Genomic DNA, 17,365 nt, shown 5'->3' on the forward strand with positions numbered 1-17,365 from the left:
ACGTACACATGTTCCACCAAAACAAGTTCCTTCCTGAGGCTATTTTGCAGAGGCACTGCCCAAGATGACTGTGACTGGTTTAAAGAAATACCAATAAACCAGAGCACGTTTTTCTACCATCCCGGAATTCTGTGTGGACTCGCGAGACCCTCCTCCACAGTGCTGTGGAGGAAGGTCTGGCAATGCGAGACTACAGCAGCACTACTGTGTTGTCTTCCCGCTTTTCCTAATTTTTCACAGTTTGTTTTTGCTTTTTCCAATGTTTTAAATTGTTACATTTTTCTTCTACACATTTCCAGCGCTTATTTCTACGTCACATATTTTCTGATCTTAAACAAAAATTGAAAACGGGTCAATTTGACCCGAAGTCTACACAAGGGTTAAATACACCACCAGGCTGACTCATCAAATGGGGTTTTAAATGAAAAGATTCCACCCCTCTTCGCCACAGATTGATTTCCAGATGTGAGCACTAGAGAGAAGTGTTCTCCACGCCCTGCTGGTGACCAAATTAAATTTGTGAAATACAAAACTACACAGAGAAAGCTGGAAGTACCAACAACAGCTCAGACTTCCTGCAGACACTGAGGAGAGTACAGTGGTTTACAGATGTGTGGGCACCGACAGTTACTCCTTTCAGCCATGTGGGGCTGCTGGTGTGTAACTTTGCATATATTGCAGATTTAAGTCATTTAAGGGTTTTGTTTCATACTGTAGAGCCTCTTAAATTGTTTCTCATAGGTCTCTGTGCAGATGTTGGAACAATACAAACTGAATGAAATGAACAACGGTATACATTTGGTGCAGTCTATTTGTTGAGGAAGGAGCTTGACAATTAATAACAACAAAAAGTGTGTTGAACAAATCCTTTGGGGTTTGTTTTATGCTGCCTGGAGTCCCAGACGGGTGGAGTCTACCCCAGCAGGATCATTTAGATGAAGCCACGAAGGTTGTCAGCAGCACCAGAGAAGCTAAACGGACTCATTACAGTGTTTTCCCTAGGTGTGTTAAAGACTGCACGTATTTGGTGGTTAGGGGTCCTCCCTCAAGAAAAGTTAAGGTTTTTCAATAAAAAAGAAATGCAATTTAGCAGAATTTTGGACCATTATTATAACCACGTCTGTGTCTAAAATGTTAGAAAAGCTAGAGCAGATAATAAATAAATATCACTCAGTTGGGGACCAACTACAATCAGAGAAAAGTCATTTAGTTAGTTTTAATGCTCACAATAGATTTAACATTCATTCGGCTTAGGTGGTGCCCAAGACTGCTTGGGTGCTTCGCCTATATAGCCGTATAATATTAGGGAAAACGCTGATTTATACCGCTCTATACGACATAGAACATCTACTCCGCACCTGAGTACAATAAGACTAAAAAACTATAAAAGGGAGAACACAAAATGCTGAAGATGTGACCAGGTGGCAAAGGAGAGCACATCTGATGAACGCACTGTAGAGGATCTCTAGTTACAGTGAGAGGACAGATGGCAGAGGAAGAAAGAAAGAAAAGAAAAAGGAAAGGACAGACGGACGGACAGACAGACAGACAACAAAAAAGAAAGAGAGACTGTTGATTGAAGCACACTTGGCAGATGCTGCACTGCTGAGATCAACAGCACACCCAGACTCCAACTCAATCATGGCAGACAGGACGATACCTTCCAGTCCACTCGGTTATTATTCTACTCGGTTCTGTCCACCTGCGTCTCTCCTGCTGCAGCACAGCAGGGGGGAGAGACACCTCATCACCGTTTCCCTCTAGACTTCATGGGATTCTCAGGTTTGGTTCACGCAGGCCTATTTTCAGCAGCAACTTTAGCACCTATATCATGGTGAATATGTTTTGCATCAAGATTCAATATTCAATACTGTACTTGAGTCGGTTTATGAACCGCTTTAATGCTGCCATCTTCATGGCTTAGGTGTTAGGGCTGTACGATATGAGGAACATACGCGATAACGTTGTTGAATATTGTGATAACGATATTACTTGAGATAAACAAACAGATATTTAAGTGTTCTCAGTTCTGCTGCTTCAGTATTCTGCTATAATGCAATAAATGGCTTGTTGAATTTAAAAACAAATGAAATGAAATTATTTACAATATGCTTTTATTAAACAAATTGACATTGAATTTAATATAAAAAGGCATCACTAAAAAAAGAATGACAGTTACATTTTAATGTGCAGCTTTCTACTGATATTTTCTCTCAACTAATACAGAAAATCTCTGTGTGTCTTTCGCGATATGTCGCAGCCTTTCACTAGGTGTGTATTGCACCAGTTGATATTGCAGTAGTCTATATCCACGACGTTACACTCCGGGGATTGCTCCGGTGCCGCCCGAAATTCCGCCGGATGTCCGTTATCTTCCGCTTTCTTTGTAAACTCCGGTGGATTTATGAGGACTAGGGTTAACTGCTCCAGTTCTATCTGTCCAATCTGAGTTTTCTGTTGCACGACTAAAACAACCTTTGAACGTACACGTGTTCCACCAAAACAAGTTCCTTCCCGAGGCTATTTTGCAGAGGCACCGTGGCTCCGTCGGGCGCTTAGCACCGCCAAAGACGATTGTGATTGGTTTAAAGAAATGCCGATAAACCAGAGCACGTTTTTCTCCCATCCCGGAATGCTGTGTGGACTAGCCAGACCCTCCTCCGCAGCGCTGTGGAGGAAGGTCTGGAAATGCGAGACTAATATAGCAATGATGATAAAAAAAAAAAATTTTTAAAAACGATAAATCGTGCAGCCCTATTAGGTGTACAAATAATTCCCATTGTCTTCCAGCTCTTTGAGCACTAGGAGCAACAAGTCACGACCCAAAAAGGCAAAAATACAGTCGTTCATAATGGCAGGAAAACGAGTCTCAAAACACTGGTTGGATGAGAAAGCTGCAGACTCTTTAGCCTTGACAGGAACACAGAGGGAGGTGGTTATACGGAGTACGGAGAGTTCAGGCTCAAGTGTCCTTGATAAGATGCTGAATCTCTGCCCGCTCCAGAGAGTTGGACCTCTGAAATCTGAGTGAAGGGAGGCAAACAAAAATACTCCCCCCCCCCTTTCCTTTTGGGCATCAACACAATATCTGCAAATATCAGCAAACACATACAGGACTCTCTTTCTACACTGGTGAGGCCCTTCCCTGAGACATACACATGTATTGTCTGACCGCTTTCCTTAACTTAACCTTAGTCCTACATTAACCCCAAAAGGCAAAGCTCTAAACCTGAACTCCACTCTTACAGAAATAAGGAAAAATAAAACCGCTTTGTCTCCGAGGATTTCCCTCAACTTTCTCTCATCTTTCTGACCCTATGAGAACATCGGGTGCTCAGAAATACAGTAACTCACCAGGGCTGGGACCGTATGCTTTCGTCCCGATTCTATTCTTAAATGATACATGGGTGCCGAATCGATTTCCATTGTGATTTTCATTCACTGCGATTTTAAAAGCATTGCGATTCGACGGTATTAGGTATTGTGATCTTCTTATCCTTCTTTAACAAAAACAAAAGTTGAATAATACTCTTCTAGAGACAATATATAATGAGACATGTCTAAAAACTAATGGTTTTCTAAAAAGAAGGCACCTCACATGTCTGACATTTATATGATTATTTAAAAGAAGTACATACATTTTCTGCAATTTCTGCTTTCCGTCTGTTTGGAAACAGATATGATATAGTATCCGTCGGCGGTAAAGTATTTAGAAAATATTTAGGTGAATCTTTGGTATTTGGTATCGATTCCAGGGAAAAGAATTTATTCTAAGTTACATATAGTCACTTTAAAGCAGCCCATATGTCCATAAAATAAATTGTCTGAAAACCAGGTAGAAATAACTGAAATAAAACCAATATGTACTTTGCAGATTGCTTGGAGTGCCGTAGACTTTGATACGGTTATTTGGAATTTACTAAATTGCCACACTGATTTAAGAAATACTGGAGAAGGGCAGAACAAAACGGCATCCTACAATGGACACACCCGGGTTAACCAGCTGATTCCTCACTGCAGGACCAGCTGTCACTCGACAAGCTCTTCTGGTAACCTGCAACTGACATTATTCACTTTTTTTGTTATTCATTTTTATTGTTGCTTGATTCCATCACCTGCACTAAGCTCCTGTGAAGGTCAGTGCACAGGACTTGTGCATTTGTCTTTCAGTTGAAAGTTAAATCTTGACCCGGGGAGCTGCAGGAAGGCTCTGGACCACAACACTCACCAAATGGTTTGAGTTTGGCACATGGGTAACAAAACGCAACCCGCTCTGATCAGACTCCCATGACCCCTTGCTGTCTCTGCACCTGTCGCTCAATATGGCCGTCTGTGAAGTTTAGACCGCAAAGGCCGGCGAGTCAAATGACAGACTGTTCTTTCGGATCACAGCATCAGTTTACATGCATTTAACTCAACTTTGTGATATTCATGTTTCTAAATAAATCCACCCTGACTTTGGCAACCCTAAAATACCATCTAATTTGCCTGAAACAGCCGGATGAAGCCATACCTTGTTCAGCTAAAAAGAGACACGATTTAATAATCAGTCACAATCCTCCTTTGTTACCTCAGATATGATCTGGCCTGCAAGCAGCAGCAGAGTATTTGCATGATATTTGTAAAAGCAGGATGTGACAGATACAAACACAAAGACATGAGGTCTGCAGGAGGAAGAGGAGAAGAAGAGCGGCAAATGAAACTGCCGAAATGACCATCATGTATTCAAATTCAGATAAAAAAAACGGATCATGTTGAAAAGTTCAAGCGGGCAATGTTGTAATCCTAACAAGGTTCCCATTCATGACCATGCACCATCCTTTCAGACTGTTTGTGTTTCAGGCGACGGGTCAGCTGTGTTTTGGAGACTGTGTTTTGTAGCTGTGGACTGAGAGGAACCCCAATCATATCAGAGGTAAATAACACTCAAAGATTAGGCAAATAAAAAAAATGGTAGATATCAGCCTGATATATATTCACTCTTCAACCATTAAAAAAACACTAGCCTACTGTTACACTACAGGGTGGAAAAAAACGTCCTGAAAATAAAAACACAAAAGATCTATAAAAAGAAGACAAATAAAACAAGCTATTGCATGGATATCTGAGATGATAAAATCAAACTATAAATGTAGCCTAATTAATGACACAATACACGATACAATGCATCCAATCAGGCTAATTTGCGCAGTCACAAAACATTGAAAATTGGAAGAAAAAAAATGAAAAATAAAAATCGACAGGCTTCCCAACGAATGAATGTCAGTGTCAATATTTATGGGTCGGTTTGTGCACATTTCAGAACACATTCCAGAGTAAATTCCCCATCTCTGTCTTGTCTCTGCTGTGTGTGATGATGATGATGATGATGATGATGAGATGAAATGAGAACCAGCTCACCGTTGTTGCAGTACTGTAGCAGCAGGTTGGTGCTGTCATACAGGCTCCCACACGAAGCCATCCTCTCCGACATCCTTCCCTCTTCTCGCGTTCCTTCTTTCTTTCCAGCTCTTCCTCCTCTCGGCCGGGTCCTTCTTTGTCCTCCTTCGACCCCCTCTCCGTCTCTTCTTCACGCCGTCGCCTCTTCCTGTCTCCCCCACATTCATAAGCAACACGAACACATACACCTTTACCTGCTCTAGCACCCCCCCCCTTCTACTCTCCCGCTCCTTGCCTGGCTGCCAGCGTCAAGCCGCACTCTATGTAACATACTAGACTTCCGCTTCTCACTTTCAAAGTAAGAGACATAGCCACACAGGCACCACACGGCATACCACCCACTTGACTCTGACTGTGTATTTGAAGAGAAATGTGCGCTCAAATGTGATTTTAACAACAATTGAATGACAAATGTCACATGTATAAACTACCCCATTCATGAAAATATATATATATATACGTTTGGATTGCCTTTGGCCTCCGTTCATCACTTTTCTCTCCTTGCACATTAATTTGTAGATTCACATAACACATGGATTCACATAATCTTTCTCACATGTTCACAGTGATTATTTTCTTCCTTCATGCCTCTCAGCTTAATTCTTTCTATTGGATGGATTTTTCTGGAGTTAAAAAAACAAACGGTCACAAGCCCCATTACATTAAATTGAGCTCTCATGCTCTCTAATTTTTCACAGTGATTTACACTGTGTTATATTTTAAACCATGCTGCGCTTTTCAGCAGAATTCCAGTTAAAAGTAATTCCCATTGCCTAATAATAAAATCACGATAACTTTAGTTTTTATTTTAGCTACATGGCTATATGTTATACTATTTCCCTTAACAATTGTGCTAATCATTTTAGTAAAATGTGTATAAATTCATTAATTCATTCATCCGTGCATTTGTGTATTTAGGTATGTATTAATGTAGGCTATTATTCATTTAGCTATGTATTTATGATGTAGGCCTATTCATTGCTAATGTGACAATGTTTTGCTTTTATTTTGAAGAGAAAACCATCAGCTTTTCCGGTAACAATCAATTTGATTCTCGCTGGCTTGACGAAACATCATCGCCTGTGTATCTGCCCTGCATACTGCTGTTACTATAGCAACAACCTCTCCACCAGCTCCGGCTCCTGATCATTGGAAGCGGGAAGAGATGAACAGTGTTGTACAAATTGCAGTTTTGCGTGAATAAAACCGGAACTGCTGGAGTCGGTTGTAAACATATTTCTTACGTCCGACTGAAGCTTAAGTTTCTGAAAAGAGAAATGTGATCGTGTCGGAGTTGTGTTCATGAATAATTTATTGGGGATCGCGGTACAACACACGTGTTCGTAATTGATTCCAAAGACTATTTAGGCAAAGCGGGAGGGTTGACCCCCTCAGACAGACCATCGCTTCTTTTTTATTGGTAAACCCACGGTAAGTGATACAAGTACAAATTCTAACACAAATTATCCCTTAACTTTGTTTAAGCTGACTGAATGTCTTTAAATTCCTAAAAAGAAGCCGAGAGTGGTCACATGTAAGCTATAAATAATACTAAATGTCTATATTATGATCCTTTCTTTTAATTAATTGCGGACTGCTACTGTCCCTTACATTTATTTTGAAAGAAATGACAGGAAGTGTCTATTTCGATGTCGTGTCTAACGGTCTAACTTGACGTTTTACCTTGATGCAGTTCTTCGATGTGACCACTGGAGGGCAGTAAACAGTCCCGATGTTTAATGGAATTAGGCCATAATTCATCTCCATCACATCAAAGCAGACATGATAGATGATGAACTTCAGACCAAGAATTATTATCAAAAAAACTTTTATTAATAGTTTTTAATAATATATATGGTAGTTATTTTGTAATAATTACACTAATAATGATGTGTGCATACTTATTAAATAAAGTGAATGATTATACTTCGTACACCGATTCAGTGGTGGTGCACTTCACTGTGGCTAAACCTAAACACACACACATTTCCTAACCACACTCCATACAAGTTGGCGGTAATCATGGATGTATTATTATAATACATATAATGTATATGGCGGTATTTGCCCATGGATGCGTTAAGAGCATAGATTGTATATGTATATGTACATACTGTCTATGGTTAAGTATATATATCTATGGGTTAAGAGTTAGCCAGTGTTTACAATAGTGTTTACCCTCCGGCAATAAAAAGCCTCAATAAAGAAGAAGGCAAGAGGAAGTTCCGTAATGCGCCTGCGCCAGCCACGTAGATTTGTTATTGTCACGTGACAGCTGATCCAACGCAATGTAAACTTTTGCCTAACCATGGGAGTAACTAGCTAGTATAGAAATGATGAAATATTAAGAAACACTCTGCTGACGTGTGACTAAGATGTAGCTGTACGTAAGTCCATTTGAATCCGCATGTGAGCGTTAAACCATTTAAAGCGGACTCGCAATAACTGTTACTGACGGGGTTAAAACGCCTATCTAGCTAGGCTAATGTTAAAGTAAGCGTTAGCATTAGCATTAGCATTAGCATTAGCATTAGCCAAAGCCTCACTGAGGAAGAGGTGTGCAGAATTCCCGACAACCGACTGAACTCGCAGTAAGTTTGCTGCGGATAAATCTGTCTGTGATGGGATTAGATTCGTTATTATCAACTGTTGATGTTTTTGCTCAGAACAACACACTTTTTGTTGGTTTGACTGTCGATCTAATTTACAGCATTTTGCTCTGAAGCTAGTGATCTTTAGTTTGTCAAAACTCCACAATATACTTTCTAATATTCGTGCCTTCCTTAGACAGACCCAAATATAAAGAAAAAGCCACCTCGGAGTTTGGGGTCGCATAATATCCGAGTTTAATCATACTTTGCTAAGTCCCTGTAAAACTGCATGTAAATGTTGTACAGCTCTGTGTTAATATGTGACTGTATCTGAACAGCACAGCTCTGAGACAGAATGATTTAATGTAGTCTAGAGAGAAACCCTGAAGCTGCTCCGCAGACAGTAAATATTCCAACAGTTAGGACTAGAGCTGGGCAATGTATCGATATCGTAATATGAGACTATACATTGTCATTGATTTTGGATATCGTAATATAGCCTAAGTGTTGTCTTTTCCTGGTTTTAAAGGCTGCATTACAGTAAAGTGATGTACTTTTCTGAACTTACCAGACTGTTGTCTATTATTTGCCTTTACCCACTTAGTCATTATATCCTCATTACTGATGGTTATTTATAAAAAATCTAATTGTGTACATATTTAGTGAAAGCACCAATAGTCAACACTACACTATCGTTGCGGTATCGATATCGAGGTATTTGGCCAAAAATATCATGAGATTTGATTTTCTCCATATCGCCCAGTCCTAGTTAGGACACTTTAGCAGCCACGGGGCCTTTACTGCCAAAATGCACATGTGTAAAACAAGGCAAGGCAGAAGCTCTACTTGTTGCCTTTTATAATAAATCTCTTTTAAAAAAAAATCCTCTTGGGTGCTACTAGCCAGGAGCAAAAGTCTATGAAATTCACACACATATTGTGAATAAAATTTAGTTTTTGTGATTAAACCTACACACAAGTTTTATTTGAAAGTGATGTTTGCCCATAAATATTAATTTAAACTAATAAACTACAGTCCACTGACACACTTAGACGTTTTGGGATCTGCCTGATGGTTTAGTATAAAGAATAATGTAAGGGGACAGTTTGTGTGCTCGGCTCGCCCTATATACAGTGTCGTGAAAAAGGATTTGCCCGCCCCCTTCCTGATTTCTAAATCTGTTTTTGCGTATTTGTCACACTTATATCTGAATAAAAAATGAAAAGGCAAAGTAAACAAGAAATCCCATTTTTTAATTAACTGAAGTAATAAAGTTATCAAACACCTATTTCGCTCATGTGAGGAAAACTTAGTAACTTTACAGTAAAGTATTCGACACCATCCGTAAATACCGGAGTGTGTCTGTGGACTGTTGCTTATTGTTTAATGGCACAGCCCACTTCATAAACTTGTGTATTTATTTGCTCAAACACAAATTCTCTGAGCTCACAGAATGGGTTACTAATTCTTTGTAAATGGACCAACTCTGACAGTGTCACCTGCCCTGATGACAGAAGCTTGTAGATTTAACATCCATTCCACCCTGCATCGTCCGTCCGGGTGTTAAAACTGAAAATCGACACTTTTTCTGAAGTTTTTGTCTCTTTTTCGACACTTTCTGGCGCTTTTTAAAAAGTTTTGGCGCTTATTTTATGTTTAACGCTTCTTTTCACTACCATATAAACACCACTAACACCAACTTATTACCAGTTTTACAATTATTGTTGGAATTCATGGTCAATAAACCTTATTTATAGGAAATTATACCTAATTAAAAAAGCAAAAATTATGAATTATTTAGACTAATATTAAAGGAAGGATAGGCCTAATTGGCCTAATGTAGGTCTGCTCAAAAGAGTCTACACTCTTTTTGAAACAGACATTACAAATGCTTTACAGAAGAAGGAAAAGAGAAAGAGCGACAGAAAAGAAAGTAATATAAAACCAAGAAGAAGAAACTACAAAATACAGTTTGAACTCAAAGAAAACAAATGGCGTTTAAAGGCCCTGAACACCCACACCGGTGTTTATAGGTAATGTGGCTGACTGGACCTTTTCCAGGACTGTGGGGGGAGTGGTTAAACTGAGTGATTGACATCTTCCTGAGTCCACTGTTCGTATTGTTGCCCCTGTTAGGTTGGGACAAATGACACCTCTGTCATCCTTATTGGTAGAAAGAATTTTTGACCTAATAAGTTCCCATCAAAGCTCTGGCCCACCTTCAACCTGACAAGAGTTACTAGCCAGAATAACTGAAAACACACCTGTGTGGCTGTTCAGAGGCTTAAAGATGCTTTTTTTAAAGATTTGCCCTGATTTGATCTTACATTTTTTTTTTTGGTGAAGCAGAAATGACTCCAATAATCTCACAGTTTTCTCTTCCCAGGCTCTCTTCAGTATGCGGAACCGACCGAGGGGATCCCATCTGGGCTTGATGCTCCTGGCCTCCCAGCTGTTCCAGATGGGTCTGGACAACATCCCCCCAGTCACCCTGGCTGTCCTGGGACTCAACGTGTACCTTTACCTGTTCCCTGCAGCACCACTCATGCAGGTAATGCACCAATACAAGACTCTAATAATAGAGACACCGTTTATTATTAACACAATTTGCTGCTTCCAACTCGGCCTGTAACAATTATTACATAATTGTCTAATTGTCAATTTTTATTTATAATCGCGGCTTCTTTGTTTAACCATAATTAATTGCTAACATTAGCTAAGGTCCTAAGGTGTATGACTGTTGATGGTAGTTCTTGATTTTGTTTAGATATGCCAAATTGTAATTTTATAAGTGATTATAAAATTGACAGTAACTTTTGGAATTGTTACAGCTCTACTTCCAACAAGGGCTGCACAATATATAGTTTTCTTTTTAAATTGTCATCGCAATATGCAATATCAACTGGCACCATAAACACATCGCGAAAGGCACTCAGAGGTGTTTTGTGTCATTCTTTTTTTTAGTGAGGCCTTTTTTCTTCAATTCAATGTTCAATTTGTTCAATAAAATAGTGTTGGAAAAGGGCGCCTGGGTAGATCACCTGGTAGAGTCATTCTCTCTCTCTCTCTCTCTCTCTCTCTCTCTCTCTCTCTCTCTCTCTCTCTCTCTCTCTCTCTCTCTCCCTTTCAAGTCTAAGCGATCCTATAGAAATAAATGCCTAAAAAGTGCCCCCAAAAATAAATATAATCTTTAAAATAATGTTAGAAATGATTTCCTTCCTTTTGTTTTAAATTCAACAAGCAGTTGTGTTGTATTTTAGCAGAAATTGTGAAAGCAGCAGAACTGAGTACACTTTAATATCTTTTTTAGCAAGTAGTATCGTTCTCGTGATATTTAACGTTATCGCATATTGTCCTCCTATTGTGCAGCCCTACTTCCAACGTATTTAATGCGACAGTTTGCTGCTTATCTTTGGTTTATATCATGGTAAATCTGATACCTTTACCGGTCAAAATAGAATGATAAATGTTTTTCTTACTGTCACAGTTGCAGGGATGACAAACCCCATTTCCTTGTACTGTATAAAGTAGATATTAATAGTACTAACATGAATACTACTAATCTATCCCATCCTTAGGCCTGCGTGAGCGTCCAGCAGGCATACTGGTTTAAAGACTGGCGCCGCCTTCTGCTGTCCCCGCTGCACCATGCGGATGATTGGCATCTCTACTTCAACATGGTGTCCTTCCTCTGGAAAGGTACCAAGCTGGAGCGCCGGCTGGGCGGCCCCTGGTTCCTCTACCTGCTGTCAGTCTTCTCTCTGCTCACCGGAGTGGTCTATCTGCTGTTGGAGGCCGTTTTAACAGAGCTCACCCAGGACCAGTCCTACAGCATGGCCTGTGCTGTTGGCTTCTCAGGTACAGTACAGACTAGTCTATATCAGCGGCGTTTCATTTCCAGGATTGTTCAGGTGGCGCCGGAAATTCCACCGCATGTCCGTTACCTTCCGCTTTCTTTGTGTTGGCATTTTAAACTCCGGTGGATTTCTGAGGACTAGGGTTAACTGCTCCTCAGATCTCTGTAGGGTAAATCCAGACAGCTAGCTAGACTATCTGTCCAATTTTCAGTTTTCTGTCGCACGACTAAAACAACCTTTGAACATACACATGTTCCACCAAAACAAATTCCTTCCCAGGCTATTTAGCAGAGGCACCGTGGCTAAGACGATTGTGGTTGGTTTAAAGAAATGCCAATAAACCAGAGCACGTTTTTCTCCCATCCTGGAATGCTGTGTGGGCTAGCTAGACCCTCCTCCGAAGCGCTGTGGAGAAAGGTCTGGCAATGGGTGACTAAGTACAGACTAACCCAGGAAAGATCTACAGTATCTTTTGTATAAAAGATGTACTTTTTTTTTGTCTGCTGATACCACATGGAACAGTTTGGAGAAACTACTCCTTTTCCTAAAAGTAAAGCCAAATAAATTCAGGTTTAGGGTTTTAAAAACGCTGTCCTGTCTCTGTTACTAAGAACTGTGTTAAAGTGCTCATATTATGCTCATTTTCAGGTTCATAATTGTATTTACAGGGTATATTAGAATAGGTTTACATGCTTTAATTTTCAGAAAACACCATATATTTGTTGTACTGCTCCTCTTTTCACCCTGTGTGTTGAGCTCTCTGTTTGAGCTACAGAGTGAGACATCTCACTTTGTTCACACAACCCACACCTTGTTGGGAGTCGCACATGCGCAGTAAGGACTACTAGCTAGTCAGTTGCAGAGTATGAGGGAGTGCCACTCTAGCAGCTAGGCGAGCATTATAACGTGTGTTCCAAAGTGACCATGTTTGTCTCTGAAGTAAAGGCTGGACTACAGTAGAGCTGTTTGGAGCAGTTGGTGAACAGTGTTTTCTGTTGGAGATGGTAAGTCCCTTTGGGTGGACTTTGGGCTTTTTAACTTTGTAAACCTATAACATGCACAAAAAAGATATAGAACACAAAGAAAAGGGGAAAAACCAAAAGGTATAATATGAGCACTCTAACCCATGAAGAATCTACTACCTAATACAGGAAAACATTTTCCAAAAAATACGTGAGCAATGTGTAGGTTATTGAAAGAAGATAATGGGTAACAAGCTCCAAAAAACTCATTTATCAATAGTTTTCTTTCACGGTGGCGTTTGACTTTGTTTCGTTTAGTTATGTATCTATGCTTCCGTGTGTGTTTTTTTTTAACATTTGTATTGCTTATTCTGCTTTTTCTTCTGTGAAGCTGTAGCAAAGCGATATTACATTGCATTATATCAACTAATATGTCGTATTTCCTCCCACCATACGACCGGCTGCTGTAGTACCACGATGGTGACATTTGCCAACCCCCCCGCCCTCCTGTTAATCAATGGTTGTTAACATGACTGTGTTTCTAGGTGTCCTGTTCGCTCTGAAGGTGCTCAGTAACCATTACCACCCTGGAGGTGTCACCTATGTGATGGGGTTCCCTGTGTCTAATCGCTACGTTAGCTGGGTGGAGCTAGTGCTGATCCACGTGACATCACCTGGGTGAGTTACCGGTCAGAAATCTGTACAATAAATCCAGCGCTCAGCCCCGACAAAACGTAGAAAATCGTCTACTTATTTAAACCCAAGCGGTGGCGCATTGAACACCCTGTTGTGTAACCCAAGCTCGCTACCTTCTTAATATGACGGAGTTCATACACGTCGCTGCTGATTGGGTAGCACCTCTGACACACCCACCAAATGAGAGGAAACGTGCCTCAAAGCCCGTTGCGCGACATTTCACAAAGTTTCGAGAAAACATGTCGGCAGAATCTCAGTTCTCTTAAATTGCATCCCCAGTTCCTCCTGTTGCTTCAGACACGGAGGAAATCATGCGAGGAGAGAGGAAATGAGGAAATGTGTTTTTTAGATGGATGAGACGTCCTTTCCTCTGAAACGAAATTTGAATTCGGCAGCTGTGTGGCCGGAGTTAGCAACGGCTTCCGGGAAGGCTGCTGTCGTGTATCCTCGCTCATAGCTCCTCGGTGATCCCTCCTCGCTCCTCTGGGCAGGAATAAGAGCTCTGAGACGGAAGAACCACTTCCCGGTTCGACCGAGGAACTATCAAATAAGAGAACTGAGATTCATCGTTCAATCCAGAAACCGTAGCACAACCGTGCACAACATTTTCAGATTGAACGTGCCCCAGGATTCATTAGCTGGATATACTGAAGAGATAGCAGTGCTACAACACTTGGTGCTTGTAGCACTAGCACTGCCATTTTTTGCTTCGGTTTTTCATTGGGATGACCCAAGTTGTTACATGTCGCAGATGCTATGAATGAAAGTGTCCACCAGATGGCAGCGTTTCATTAGTTAGGCGTTTACTTGTGCTCTGCTTCTTCAGGACTTCTTTGATTGGTCACCTGGCAGGTATCCTGGTGGGTCTGCTCTACACTGCTGGACCACTGAAGGCCGTCATGAAGAAATGTGCAGGTGTGTGTGTGTGTGTGTGTGTGTGTGTGTGTTGCTTTTTTTGAGGCCTTGTTTATACTTGTGTATGTGCAGACTGCATTTCTGTAACCTGTTAAAAAGCCCACTGTATGATTTTTAAGAGTCTAAAGATGCAGGTTTCACTGAAAAATGATTGCTCCTCAAGCCTTTAAAGTGATATGTAGATGTGATTTAGGTCATATAGCCTCATGGCAGCCCTCATTTTCAGCATCTGTGAATACAGGTTTAGTGACATAACGCGTGGGTAAATGATAAAACGATTCACTGCCGATAGTTTTGAGTCCATGTGCAGATCTGTGTGTCTCACTATTAATCCATCCATCAAAATGCTCGTTTGTTTGTCTGTATTTTCACCAGGGTTAGTGACATCGAACGGATATAACTTCCAGCCCAGTGCGTACTACAGCTCTTCAGGTACCAAAGCATTCAAGAAAGGTTCTTGTATATACATAGGCTTTTACAGAATTTGAAGTTGTTTAACTGCAACACAGGACTTTGATTGTATCATACCGGCTTAGTTTAAATGGAATGATGAATGCAGGGGAATGTACAGTATTGTCTGTGACCTGATGAGAGACGTTGCTAGAAAAACTTCAGACTACACACATTGTGGAACACCAGCTGAATCCTTTAGAGGCCTGAGTACACTGCCTGGCTCTTTTAGGAAATATATAGTTAAAAAAAAAAAAAACTATATATAGGTGACCTGTTTTTAAAGATTAACATATTCTGTAGGAACCAATAGAGTGCCACAGACAGGATAGGGAAGTCGAAAAGTATTGAGAGACTGACTCACACAGTGTTGATTTTGATCTGTTGACAATAAGAGGAATATTAAAATACAGCAGTCTTAACCTTTTTAACATGTTTTTTCTTAAAGGTCCCATATTGTGAAAAGTAAGATGCCCATGTCTTTTGTATTATATAGGAGGTTGAGGTGCTATATAAATACTGTGAAAGTATCAAAACACTCAATCCACTGAGAAATGCACACAGCCAGTAGTCCAAAACTGTGCCTTTAAATGACCCCGTTAGGACTTCTGTAAGATTGTGATCACACTATATATAGGTAGAAAGTGTTTCTACTGTCATTCCCCGGCTGCAATGATGGTGCAGAGACTCACAGAGCACAGTTGCGAAAGACCCGGAAACACTGAAAATCCGAGCAGACTGAGCTTTTTCAGGAGTGGGGTTTAAAGAGACAGGCGCTAAAACGGATCATTTCAGACAGAAGGTGGATACAGTTACAGTCAGTCAGTCAGTATGAGGAAAAATCAGTCAGTCAGTATGAGGGAAAAAAAATATATATACTGTGTGTGTGTAAATATGTTATAGTAGAAACCCCAAATACATGTATGAACATGAAAATGAACTTGATGTGGGACCTTTTAAATTAAAATGGTTATGCCATGTGTGGGTGGGTGTGTCTGCAGGCTACAGTGGCACTAGTGGAGGAAACTCAGGAAACCATCAGTATCCACCAGATTACACAACAAATTATGGATCCTCTTATACAGGCGGACTGACAGAGCAAGAGCAGTTAGAGGCGGCCATCAGAAACAGTCTGAATGACAGAGGTAAAGGAAGAAGTTATTGGGGGTGGATAGAAATGGTTAAATTCTATAACATTTGACAATTTAACAGCCAATCTAGAGAAGAGTCAACTAAAGTTTATAAAATATAATGTTTTGTTTTGTAGGCCGAACCAGCCAGAGTGGCGCTCCTCCTCCCTATGGTTTCCATCTCTCTGAGGAGGCGAGAGCGGAGGACATCCGGTTAAGGAGACTGAGGAGGTTTGACAGCTGAAGAAAAAGGTGTAGGTGACAAGATGGAAGAGGAGTTCCCTTCTGAAGCCTGGTCCAAACTCTGCTTCCCAGGCTGAGGAAGAGCACCCTGAATGAGAAGGTCCAACCACACAGACTGGCACTATAACAGCTCTTTACCTGTGTGTTCCTTTGTGCCTCTTTACATGAGTCTTTACCAAAGAGTTAATGTTAGCTATGGAAAGCTACTTTAATGTGAATTACTTCGCTAGTAATATGTATATATGTATATGTATGTGTGTGTGTGTGTGTGTATTTATGTATATATATATATATATATATATATATATATATATATATATATATATATATATATATATATATATATATATATATATATATATATATATATATATATATATATGCTTATGAGCAGATTAGGGTGGGCGTGTCTGACAATGCAGCTTCTGATTGGGGAATCAAGAGAAAAGTTAAGGGGTATATGTGATGTTTCTCATGTTGCTACACCACTTACAGTTAGGAAATGCCTTAAAGTTGTTTGTTACGGCTGAATTGCACCCAGAATTATTAATGACCACCAAACTCTCTTTCTCTTTCCTCATGTCTCAATACATTATTTTTTTAAGAAAAGCATAAAGTTACTTTATTTTTGTTATTTTTTAACAACCTTACCACCATACTACTTTAAACTTTCTAAAAAGTCACCACTTAAGAGTGACACTGGCTGTAAGCAAAGTTACAAAAGCAGCATCGAAGAAGTACATTGCTGGCTCTGATTCCCCTAAAGCCCTGAGGCATGATGGGAAGTAGGACAACTTAAATTGGAGCCTGGAAACCCAGCGAGCCATCAGCCCACGTGGGTCTGAAATCATGCTGCAGTAGATACGATCGAACTGTACGTCCCAGTCCCTGACGTGTCATCTCAAGTAGGAAAAAGGGGTGAAAAGGTTGCGTGTTAAATATCCAGACTCGACGTCAAGCCAATTTTATTTATAAATACCCCAATATCACATGTATAACTGTTTTTGAATCGGACAGATTTGACAGTTTGCGTAGTTTAGTTTTGCATGCTGCCAAGGGGAGCGTGGGAGCTGAGTGGAGCA

At 40.4% G+C, this 17,365-nt stretch overlaps 2 protein-coding genes across 8 annotated transcripts in view; one reads left to right on the forward strand and one right to left on the reverse strand.

Moving 5' to 3' along the window:
- Nucleotides 1-5,637, reverse strand: part of eml2 (EMAP like 2) — a 37,195-nt gene extending 31,558 nt beyond the window's left edge. For 2 of the 4 annotated variants that reach the window (XM_039783545.1, XM_039783537.1), the window contains exon 1: nt 5,401-5,635. In XM_039783545.1, coding sequence (XP_039639479.1) covers nt 5,401-5,473 — 73 coding nt within the window. In that variant the 5' untranslated portion in view covers nt 5,474-5,635. Of the gene's footprint in view, nt 1-5,400 lie in introns of all 4 variants that reach the window. The other 2 variants (XM_039783520.1, XM_039783530.1) reach the window with 2 other exon arrangements.
- A 1,122-nt stretch (nt 5,638-6,759) lies between these two features.
- rhbdd1 (rhomboid domain containing 1) lies at nt 6,760-16,573 on the forward strand. 4 transcript variants are annotated; one of them, XM_039789741.1, is made up of 8 exons: nt 6,760-6,870; nt 10,417-10,581; nt 11,609-11,888; nt 13,395-13,527; nt 14,372-14,460; nt 14,836-14,892; nt 15,912-16,055; nt 16,178-16,573. In XM_039789741.1, the coding sequence occupies exons 2-8, from the start codon at nt 10,429-10,431 to the stop codon at nt 16,282-16,284; spliced, it is 963 nt and encodes a 320-aa protein (XP_039645675.1). In that variant the 5' UTR covers nt 6,760-6,870; nt 10,417-10,428; the 3' UTR covers nt 16,285-16,573. The 4 variants fall into 4 exon arrangements, with proteins under 4 accessions (XP_039645675.1, XP_039645667.1, XP_039645684.1 ...); XM_039789733.1 differs by lacking the exon at nt 6,760-6,870 and adding an exon at nt 7,679-7,822; XM_039789725.1 differs by lacking the exon at nt 6,760-6,870 and adding an exon at nt 7,680-8,030.
- The last annotated feature ends 792 nt before the right edge of the window (nt 16,574-17,365 follow it).

Source organism: Perca fluviatilis, chromosome 2 (assembly GCF_010015445.1).
Source record: "Perca fluviatilis chromosome 2, GENO_Pfluv_1.0, whole genome shotgun sequence".
Taxonomy (NCBI): Eukaryota; Metazoa; Chordata; class Actinopteri; order Perciformes; family Percidae; genus Perca; species Perca fluviatilis.